Source organism: Mesitornis unicolor, unplaced genomic scaffold (genome assembly GCF_000695765.1).
Source record: "Mesitornis unicolor isolate BGI_N332 unplaced genomic scaffold, ASM69576v1 scaffold20663, whole genome shotgun sequence".
Taxonomy (NCBI): domain Eukaryota; kingdom Metazoa; phylum Chordata; class Aves; order Mesitornithiformes; family Mesitornithidae; genus Mesitornis; species Mesitornis unicolor.
The window spans coordinates 32,528-42,190 of NW_010174253.1; the positions used below are offsets into that span (position 1 = coordinate 32,528).

Below are 9,663 nucleotides of genomic sequence, written 5' to 3' on the forward strand. Positions count from 1 at the left end.
AGCATTATTATTCTGCTGGAAAACTTATTGTTCACCAGCGTAGGCTGCTTGAAATGGCTACGCTAGTGTGGCATCTAAATCTGTCTTAAGTAACAAGCAGGGCCCCTCTGCCCTCAGGCACACAGCATTGTTCACATCAGTGGAGTTACAGCAGATCACCTATTTGTGTGATAGTAAATCGCCTATTTATATCACAGCAAATGACCTATTTGTGTGATAGTAAATCACCTATTTATATCACAGCAAATCACCGATTAGGGCAGCGCAGCAGGTTGGATGGGAAGGGAGGCAAAGCGCGTCTCTGGGTGGGGTGAGAAAACCTGACGCAGCCCTGCCAACTGAGCTAGAAAGAGTCTGTCTTTAATCTACCCTTCAGGAGGGCATCTTGCAGGAGTATCGCACTGCCAGCCAGAAAATGTTGTTAGTATGTCAGTGGTATTAAGTAAGTTATGGGGCGGTGGTGAATGACGGTAAAAATGCAGTCTGTGCTGGGAGTGAAGGCTGATAGAGCTGCAGTCACTTCTACAGCAATGGTGGAGGTTTTTCAGATCTTTTTTCATTAATTTTGCTGGACTGCAGGAACAAAATCAGTTGTATCTGTGAATACCTAATGTAAAGGAACTCTAATAGTTATCTTCTCTATTTCTCAGTTCTCTGGTTAAAAAGAAAAGCTAAAAGAGAACTTTCCATAAAATGTCTCAGTAGCAGTATAAAGATTTGGCAGAAGGTCACTGTGTTTAAAATCTTTGCAAGCTGCAAATTTCTCATTTGATTTTTAATATATTAGTAGAAGTTACTTTATTCAGTCCTTGAAACAGAAGCTATGACATTCCTGAAAATGCCACTGTAAATAGTAAAGCATTTACGAACTTCGGTAGTTCTTTCCTGTTTTGGGAAAGAGGCTTGAGCTGCTGGTCCCTCTGAAGGTCGGTTGTATGTAGGGTGGGAGTGTTCCCATCAGCTCCCAGCACACTTGTGACCGTTTCAGCCAGCAGGATCCATTCTGGCTCAGGCTGAGCTGCCAGCTTGTGCCCGTGTCCTGAGCTGAATGCGGCTCTGCCCAAGAAATGCAGCTGTGAAATGCTCTGTGAAAAGCTGCTTGGCAGCTGGCGAGTGCTTTCAGTCAGCTGAAGCCTGTGTGGTCAGGGCTCTGCTGGCGAACCTGAGGTGAATAGGACAGGTAAGTCGTGTGCTGCAGTCACTCTGCTGAGCGTAGTCCTCCTAGGAGCCACGTTAGGTCTGCGTCCTCCTGCCAGTACTGGTGTGAGGGCTGCTTGTAAAGTTTACAATGACACCTCTGGTCAGAGGGTGCTAGCAAACCCTGTCACAAAAAAGAACAGTAATGCCTATCTTGTTTTGCCTTTTTTTTTCCAGATATGTACAAATCACTTCAGAAAATCTCTGAGTAGGTTTGCATAGGCCTGTTCACCTTTTGTTCTACTGGTTTGCTGCTACGGTTGTTTTAAGAGCTCTGTTTCGGAAGGTTTTCTTTAGAAGAGATGAATGCACTTGTCATATCTCCAGCAATGAAAGACTCTGTTAGGTACCGTTCACTCAGCTGATGCATGTAGAAGTTCACCTCTTGACATTTAAATGTGCATCACTACCAGTGAAAGTACTGGCCTGACTGTGTGAAATCAGTTGTAAACAGCCTTACTGTCCTTCCTAGCGGAAATGAGAGCCAACACAGTTCGTTCTCCCTGTGATGCATGTAGGAAACTATTATAAATGCTAAAAGTAAAAGCCACGCAGACCAAGAATTGGATCTGTTGGATGTAAACTTGTGTCTTGGGGCTTATGCCAACCTCTGTAGGGGCTGAGGAAGAAAACTCCTGTGTGCACACATGGGTGTAGCTTCTTGCAGGGCTTTTCTGCACCTGTCGGGTACCTGACAAGTATCAAACACAGGAACCAGCTGGGCCTTTTTGCTCAAGACTGACCACACTGTTACTGAATATGACTCCTCATAATCTGGGCAATCTTTCTTTCACTGAGGGATGTTGTGAAATGGTGTGATAGACAAAAGAACTTGCACGAAATAACCAGCTTTATATAAACTCTCCGTTGCACCCAACAAAAACGCCGTGTTCGCTTCCAGCAGAAAGCTGTTTGGGTGACACGCAAGGATAGAGGCTGGTTTGTGAAGTTAAGCTTTCTGGAAAGAAAACTAAGAATTCTGGAGCCATGGGCTGCTTAGCATTTCAGCTCCTTTGCCACTGTGGGTCTGTTCCTCCTCACCTCCAGTTGAATCAGTAAATCCTTGTAGGCAGCTCTGTGATTCTCAGTGTTGCAGCTCTGCTCTGTGTTTGCTGTAACCATTATGCAGAGCCTTGACTTGCATAAGTAAATATGTAAAAGTTAACCACGCTGATGCACTTTTTATCTAGGATATATCTGATTATTTAATGCTTGCCAAATTATTTAGGAAACAGTGATTATAAACTGGACTGTGGCTTTTAAAAATCTTTCTGTTAAATACTTGCCCTTAGTTCTCCCAGTCTAAAAAAAAAATGTATATAACATAACTTAAAAACTAAAGCTACTTGAATTTGAATTGTTTTTATCCTTTTCTATATGTATAAATATAAATTGTTTTATAGGCTGTTCTTCTGCTTAACCTAGTTGTTGTTTTGATAACGACTCAGTCCCTCTCACGTTGATAAGCGTTTCTGGTTACTCAACTGCCTGCATCTGGTTGGTCTTGCATAGAAACTTCTGGTTTGTGTTAAGGTTTGTTAAATCTGGCCAGTGGGGTTGTTCCGTTTCTATTCTTATTGTTAAAAGAATCATCATCTGTCAGGAATCTCTTTATACCTTGATGTACCATGGTGTCTTCTGCTAATAAACGTTATATTTTCTCATTCCTGTGAGGTTTTTTTTTTAATGGCAATTTATTGAATTTTAACTTCACTAATGTAAAGCAAAAGGCCCAGAAGTCTGTGGTCACAGGGGTGCGACAGGATGGGTTTAGAGGCTCAAGCTGCTTTCACTCACCTGTTTATTTCTGGACTTCCCTTTCAATAATGAAAAGCCTTTACAGCTTGCTGTGTAAATGATGGAAAGTCTGGATTCATCTGCAGGATTCTTTGTGTTTTAGCTTTGTTGTTACTCTTCAGTATCATTCATGGTCTCTGGAGCTGTCACTTGAACAGGTAGAGTACTCCTTTGCACACTGAAAATGAAAAAGCCATTTTTTCCCCTGTTGCACTAAGACAGGGCTGGCAGGGCCCTGCTCCCGAGTTTTACAGCTTCATCGCACAGGCGAGCGGTGTCCCAGGGATGCTTATCCCTGGGCTGAGGGTGAATGCTGGCAACATACACCGAGTTCAGGAGCTTTCCCTAACCCCTCAAAACCTGGTAGATGCTTGGGTGCTGTATTCCTTTAACCTCCTTGCTGCAGGCAGTGCTACTCTGAAGGGATCCTGTTTTCCCCGGCCTCTTTCTAATCCAGTCTCTTTCTTTTTGTCTTTCTTATGTTTTAGATTCCTAAAGGTGTTTGTGGTGGTGCAAGAACCTCGGGGCGAGCTTGTCACAGAAGGAGAAACAAAATGGTCTGTTTACCCTGCAGGCAGTTAAAACACACCCGTGGAAAGCCAGACTCCCAGTCTTGTCTGGAGTTCCCACTTGAACAATTCAGACCCAAATTCCATCCCAGCACCATTCAGATGCTTGCTCTTTTTCATGGCATGCTACTTGTGGCTCAGATTTACTCACCAGCCTTTCCCACTCTTCTGCCAGCTTGGCACGGCCCCTCCGTACAACGTAACCAACACTTCCCCCCACCCAGTTCCTCCCACCACCGGTCAAAGAGCTGCTGGGTGCCCTTTGCAAAGGGTAACCAGAGAACCCCACGCATGCACTGGTCTGTCTTCTGTCCTGCCTTGTCCCTCAGTCCATCTGGATGTACGCACTGGTCCATCAGCATTTCACACGGTGCCTTTAGTGCTGATCCTGCAGGTAGTCTGCTCAAACGGCTGGGAAGGGAGGTGCGTATGCCCGAAAAGCCTCCCCTGGGAGCAGTGTTACAGCAGCTGGACTGGGCTCTGAATTTGCGGATATTAAATCAGATCCATGTGCAATATTCAACATTCTGCTTTCCCCAAAAGGTCACTAATACTTGTCAGCCTTTATTTCCATTTAAATCTGGGCTGATGGTCATTCCAAGTATTAAATCCCTATGACCCTGCTGTTTCCTGAAAGCCTTCGAGCTCACGTATGTACGCTTGTGTTCCTGCTTGTTCTCTCTGCCCCCTCCTCTCTATTCCCCTCTCCTCTCTTCCTCCTCTTTCTCACACACACACAGACACACACAAACACAGACACTGGCATTTTGGTTTGAAGCCCCATTTTGCTCGTCACAAAGACCTCCGTTTTGCTCTCGTTTCAGTCTGCATGCTCGCCCTGTTGCCTTGCCTGCGCCCACCTTCCCGAGGGCCACGTTATTTTGTGGCTCGTTGTTAAGTCTCTTTGCAGTTTTCTTTTGTTGGTTTGTTTTTCAGCGTTTCAGACTTGCCTTCTCCTTTTTGCATGACCTCTTGTGCGTTCTCATCAGTTAGCGTTTGAATAACAGAACTTTTTTAGAAAAGTAAAAGAAAAAAAGAAACTGCACTCTTATTTCATTCTCCCACCTTGTCATGGACTGGACCTCGACCCAGAAGCCAGGCAGGAGTTGGGACTTGTTCATCAGCCATCCTGTTCTCACGTGGTTTTATTTGAAGCAGAAGTAGCGTGATAAGTGATGCTGCACTTTATCTTGTCATGCAGTGGAGAGAGCTGTAATATCTCCAAATATCACATGATCTGGACCTCAGCTGCCTAAGGAAGGGTCATTTCCTTTCTTTTTTATTATAACTGTTGGTTTCCCCTGAATCTTTACCATTGCTAGGATTTCCCCGTCACCTTGTACGTGAGCCCTGTAAGACTCCTGAGGGCCTCATTCATTCATAGATCCACACATCATCTGGGGAAATCCGCTCGCTTTAAGTGAACCTCAGCATATTTTGTAAAATCCCCAGAATTTGAGAAAACTTACATGGAAGCCACTCTGTGCAGTGACCCTCAAGGAAACCTCAGGTTTAGTTTGCAGACAAACACGTGTGTGTTTTGCTGCCTGCTGTGCTGTTGTGCAGGGCCAGCGCTCAGAACAAGGACTCTCCGCGCTGGGGGTTGCCTCGGTCGTCCCCACTCAGGATGAAGCGATCTTTTGGGTTGTTCCATGTTGTGTTCATTGCTCTGTCCCGTTCTCTCCAGCCAAGATACCGACTTTTCTTTTTAATAGCGCAGAGTCCCTCAGCCCTACAGTTCGTACTGTAGCTGTTGTATTATGGTGCTTAATATCTGCAAGCATCGACCAGCAAAAGGTTTTGTTTTTTAATCTTAATTCAAGTGGCTCAGGAGCCTGCACTGAGATGCAGGCGATACCACCACGGGGGCCATTCAGCTACAGCGTTAGCGGCATCGGAAGGGTCATAATCAATTAAATTGCCATCGTTATCATTGCTGCTACTGCGGTCACGGAGCTGCTCAGATCCACGTCCCTCCGGTAGCAGGATGGGATCCACACGGTGGGCACCTGTGGCTTTGTGCAAGGATTTGTGCAGAGGTTGCGTTGCATCCATCTATCGGGGATCTGAGCGGTGAATCAGTTAACAGGTGTGCAAAAAGACCTTTACGATATTTTTAGCTGCAGTATTTTTATTCTCGTGTCCGATGCACTGTTGAATCAGCAGCTGGAAGAATTCGTTTTCACCTCTTGTTGTGCCATCTATGTAAAAATTAGATAAAGTTTGCTTTTATATATTTAATCTAGGTGGACAGTATATTATTGTCAGCCTCTGTGGAAGATTTGAACAGTTGCAATGTCTGTGTTGCTGAATAGCGCTGTAGAAGGAGCATTAGCTTTAGCTGACTGATTCTCTTCAAACGTTTTATTAGAAGACCATGTATGGAGTTTTTATAAACTTGGCAATGAGTTCCCGAAAGCCCGGATCTTAAAACTTACTACGAGAAAACAACAGCGACAGTCGTGTGCTTTATCCCGCACATCTTTACTCCGCTGCCTTTATTCGGGGTAAAGAATGAGTAATTTTTGTAGAATTTACCTTTTGCAAAATCTGAAGGACTAAACTGACCGGTTTATAAAAACTCTGCTTGAATTTACTAATCTCGCCCAGAAACGCGGACTGTGCATCCTACAGAATCTCATTATCCCCAGCAAAAGTCTCTAATGCCCTTTCTTAACACCTGTAAATAGAGAAGAAACATATTTACTGATACTGAAAGTTGTGTTTAATGCTGAGTATTTTTCAGAAGTTCATTCGGTTTGATGCATATTGTTCTTTGGTTTTTGTTTTCCTGCCTGAAGTGTCAAAAGACCTAAAAGAAGCCAAATTCTATTTTAACATGATGATGTCGAGCACTTTTTTATTTGTATATGTGTGTGTATGTGTGTTTGAGCACTGATCTCTAGAGTTTGGTGGCATCTCCGTGTTGTGATTTCATTGCCAATGTAAAAGGTTCTGGTGTTGCCCATTCATTTCTGGAGACAGAATTCAACCAAATAAAGTGCTTCCATTTGAAAGCGAATATTGACCTTGTAACAGTGAAAGGAAAGTCATCCACATATTTAAATAAACATCTAATTCCAGAAACAGTTGCACTGGACCCTTTTGATCATCCAGAGAGAAAGAGAAATGGTTTTGTCTCTCCCCTTTCCCCATGAAGAAGGCAACGCCTCTTTGCTGGGGCTGCTCCCATGTGTTGGGGTGCTCCGGCCATTGCTCCCAGTGAGCTTCCTGCAACCACTTCCAGTTGAACGGGAATTCAGTGGGGACTGATTCAGCCAGATGGAAATGTTACAGCCTGAAGCTCCCCATAGCTGCTCTCTTGCTCCTCGTTACTCCCCTTGACTGTGGGATGGATTTGGGTGTTGCTTCCAGCTGTAAAGTTAACAACAAAGGAGCAGAAGCAGCCTGGTTCAGTGGGGTGCTTGTGTCTGGCTGCTGCTGACGCGTGGTATCTGTTTACCCATGGTACTTGGTTTTTGTTTTGTTATTTCATATTCTCTCATACTGGAATTGTCAGATATTTGGAGCCTTTCTTCCTTTGGCTCTGCCTGTGTCTTTGGGTGACTGTCCCACGTAGCTGGGTCTCATCAGGTCACTTTGAGACACGATTTACTCGTGTTTTCATCTTTCCAGCTGGCACTGGAGACTGAAGTGGCTGCTGGGGTTTTATTTGGCCGTAGGAGAAGAACAGCGCACGGTGCTGGTTGGGGTTGGTGCTGTGCTTGGGAAGGTGGCTCTTGCTTTTTCCCTCCTCAGGTCATGAAACCTGGAAACTTGGGGAAAATATTTCCTGTGGCAGAGCTGTACCTTGCAATGCCCACAGTGAGCGCTCTGGGTTACCTGGAAGCCTTGGCACATGTTTTTACACCGATTGTTCAAATATTAAAACTAAACCTGGCACAGTCCTTGCAAATAATGCATTTGTGCAGGCATGTGTAGAATACAGCGATGTTCCCCTTCACTGAGCAGTCTGAAAACCAGGTGCATTTCTGTGCCCCTCCTAGGAATCAGGAGGATTTGCAGTTGTCCAGCTCATAGAAGGTGACACCTGGCTGAGAATTTCATTTCAAGCAGATACAAAGAGATTTTTTTCCGAAGGTCAGGTTGCTGGGGTTTTTTAACAGGATTTCAGTTCTTTGCCAGCACTAATTACCATCCCTGTCAATTCAGGACAAATCAGTGCTGTTCATGAAATACTCTGCTAGTTTTTGTGGTTTTGGTAAATAATGACTAGGAGGGGGTGGCTGCCTGGCTCTGACTTTGATTTATCTTAAACAGCATTAGCATTGCGAACTTTAAATATAAACAGCATGACCAAACGAGAGACTGAAGGCTGGAAAGGGATACCAAGCTGAGCAATAGCTGGGGAGAAAGTGAAAGGTTTACCTGTACTGTGCCACTGAACGTGTCGCTGGTGTGCAGGATGCTGTGTGCTCTGGCCGTCTGGGACTGGCACCAGGGGGTGACGGGGCAGGGCTGTGGGGTCTGTGTGCAGTTTGGGGGTCCTGCAGCACTGCAGGAAGAGCCATGTCCCCTTTCCACAGGCTGAGGTGTGATGTGTGCATTGTCAGGGGCAGACAGTGCAGAGTGCTTGTCCGTGTGTCACAGCTCTGGTCCGTCTGTCCGTGAGGCCACGGCATGGGAGGAGCCAATGGGAAACCAAACCCAGTACTGAGGGAGCAGATTAAAGAGCGAGGTGAGCTCTATCAGCCCAATGCATGAGCAGCTCTGCCATCTCCCCTTTTTCTGCAATCAACAAGGGACCTGATAAAACAAGGGCAGAATTAAAGTGATTTGCAACAAGAACTGGTAAGAGTTCAGCTACACAATCTGGTTTACACTGGCGATGGGTCCCAAAGCTCAGGGTGTGTGGGATGCATGCTCAGAAATACCAGAGCTATCAGCTGCGGGAGTCAGAGAAAGCAAGGCTGCGGTCAGATTTCAAATGAAATATAGATGCAGAACGAAGCTTTGAGTGTTTTAAGGGACAGAGGGTACCAAAAAGTACAATTATGGGATTGCCAGAGCAGCACTAGAGCCGTTTGTCTAGACACTGAATAATCCCTCCCCGGGGGAGGGTGTGTTCAGTCTCCTGGATTGCTGGGAGCTGCTCTGCAGTTGCTGAGGTGACGGCGTTTGTTTGCGAGATGCGAGTTTTGACGGTTGACTTCAAGTTGCTGAAGAACAAACTGCGCGTTCCTGGTGACCCAGCCCAAGCCCCGTTTCTTCGGGTATTTCACATTTCAGTAATGGTGTCATTCACTGCTCTGGCAGGAGCTGTTGGTGTCCGCAGCCCTCAGCCAGGGACAGCGCTCACATCACCTCCCTGCTTTGGCAGCTCCCCTAATTCGCGGTGGCAGAAGGTGCTGGCGCGAGCACCGCGTTTCCGGGGCCCCAGGAGCAAAGCTGCTCTCGCCTAAGTGTTAGCAGGGCAGTGGATTATATCGGTACTGACAGCTTTAACCATGCCCAGGCTGACAGAAAACACATCTGAAACCTACAACAGCTCAGGGAAACTTCAGCTGCTTCCCTTGCAAGTCACTTTCGTAGCAATGATGGCCATGAATACGTGGGCTTTCTGAGAACTCGGCTGAAATTGGACAAACGAAACACGAAGAGGAAGTCTTTGTAAGAAGCAGAGCAAAAGGAGCAGGCGCCCTCCTCTGAACGAGCGCAGGATCATTTATTGGGTGTGCACTACCAAAGCTCACTGCTGCTCGGAAGGATCTGTCACTGCAAAGCCTCGTGGCAGCAGTAACTTCGGACTGTTTTCATTTTGACATTAATTTTTATTCTTTCTTTACCAGCAGAAGCTCTCTGGAAGCTGTCAGAGCCACAGGCAGCAAGTCATGCAACTCGTTGAATGCACATGTATTTATTGTAACACATTTTCAGCACAAAGTATAACACTTAAGCACAGGAGTGTTAGGATCTGTACAGCATCCTCTGACCGGCACAGACAACACGGACATGCAGCCCTATGCGCTCTGCAGCAGATCTGAAGGCGGCTGCAGTGGCTCACAAAGACGGCTTAAAACGACGAGAAATGCCCCCAGTGGCTCAGTCTCTGCCCTCCCCTCGGGCCTGGCGGGTCTGT

General features: G+C 46.0%; 1 protein-coding gene across 1 annotated transcript in view; it reads left to right on the forward strand.

The window, feature by feature from the left end:
• The window catches only part of FNBP1 (formin binding protein 1), a gene marked incomplete at its 5' end in the record, with an annotated part of 28,640 nt that extends 27,108 nt beyond the window's left edge, over positions 1–1,532 (forward strand). Inside the window, one exon of the mRNA XM_010180991.1 lies at positions 1,375–1,532. Coding sequence (XP_010179293.1) covers positions 1,375–1,409 — 35 coding nt within the window. The remainder of the gene's footprint in view (positions 1–1,374) is intronic.
• Between the last annotated feature and the right edge of the window lie 8,131 nt (positions 1,533–9,663).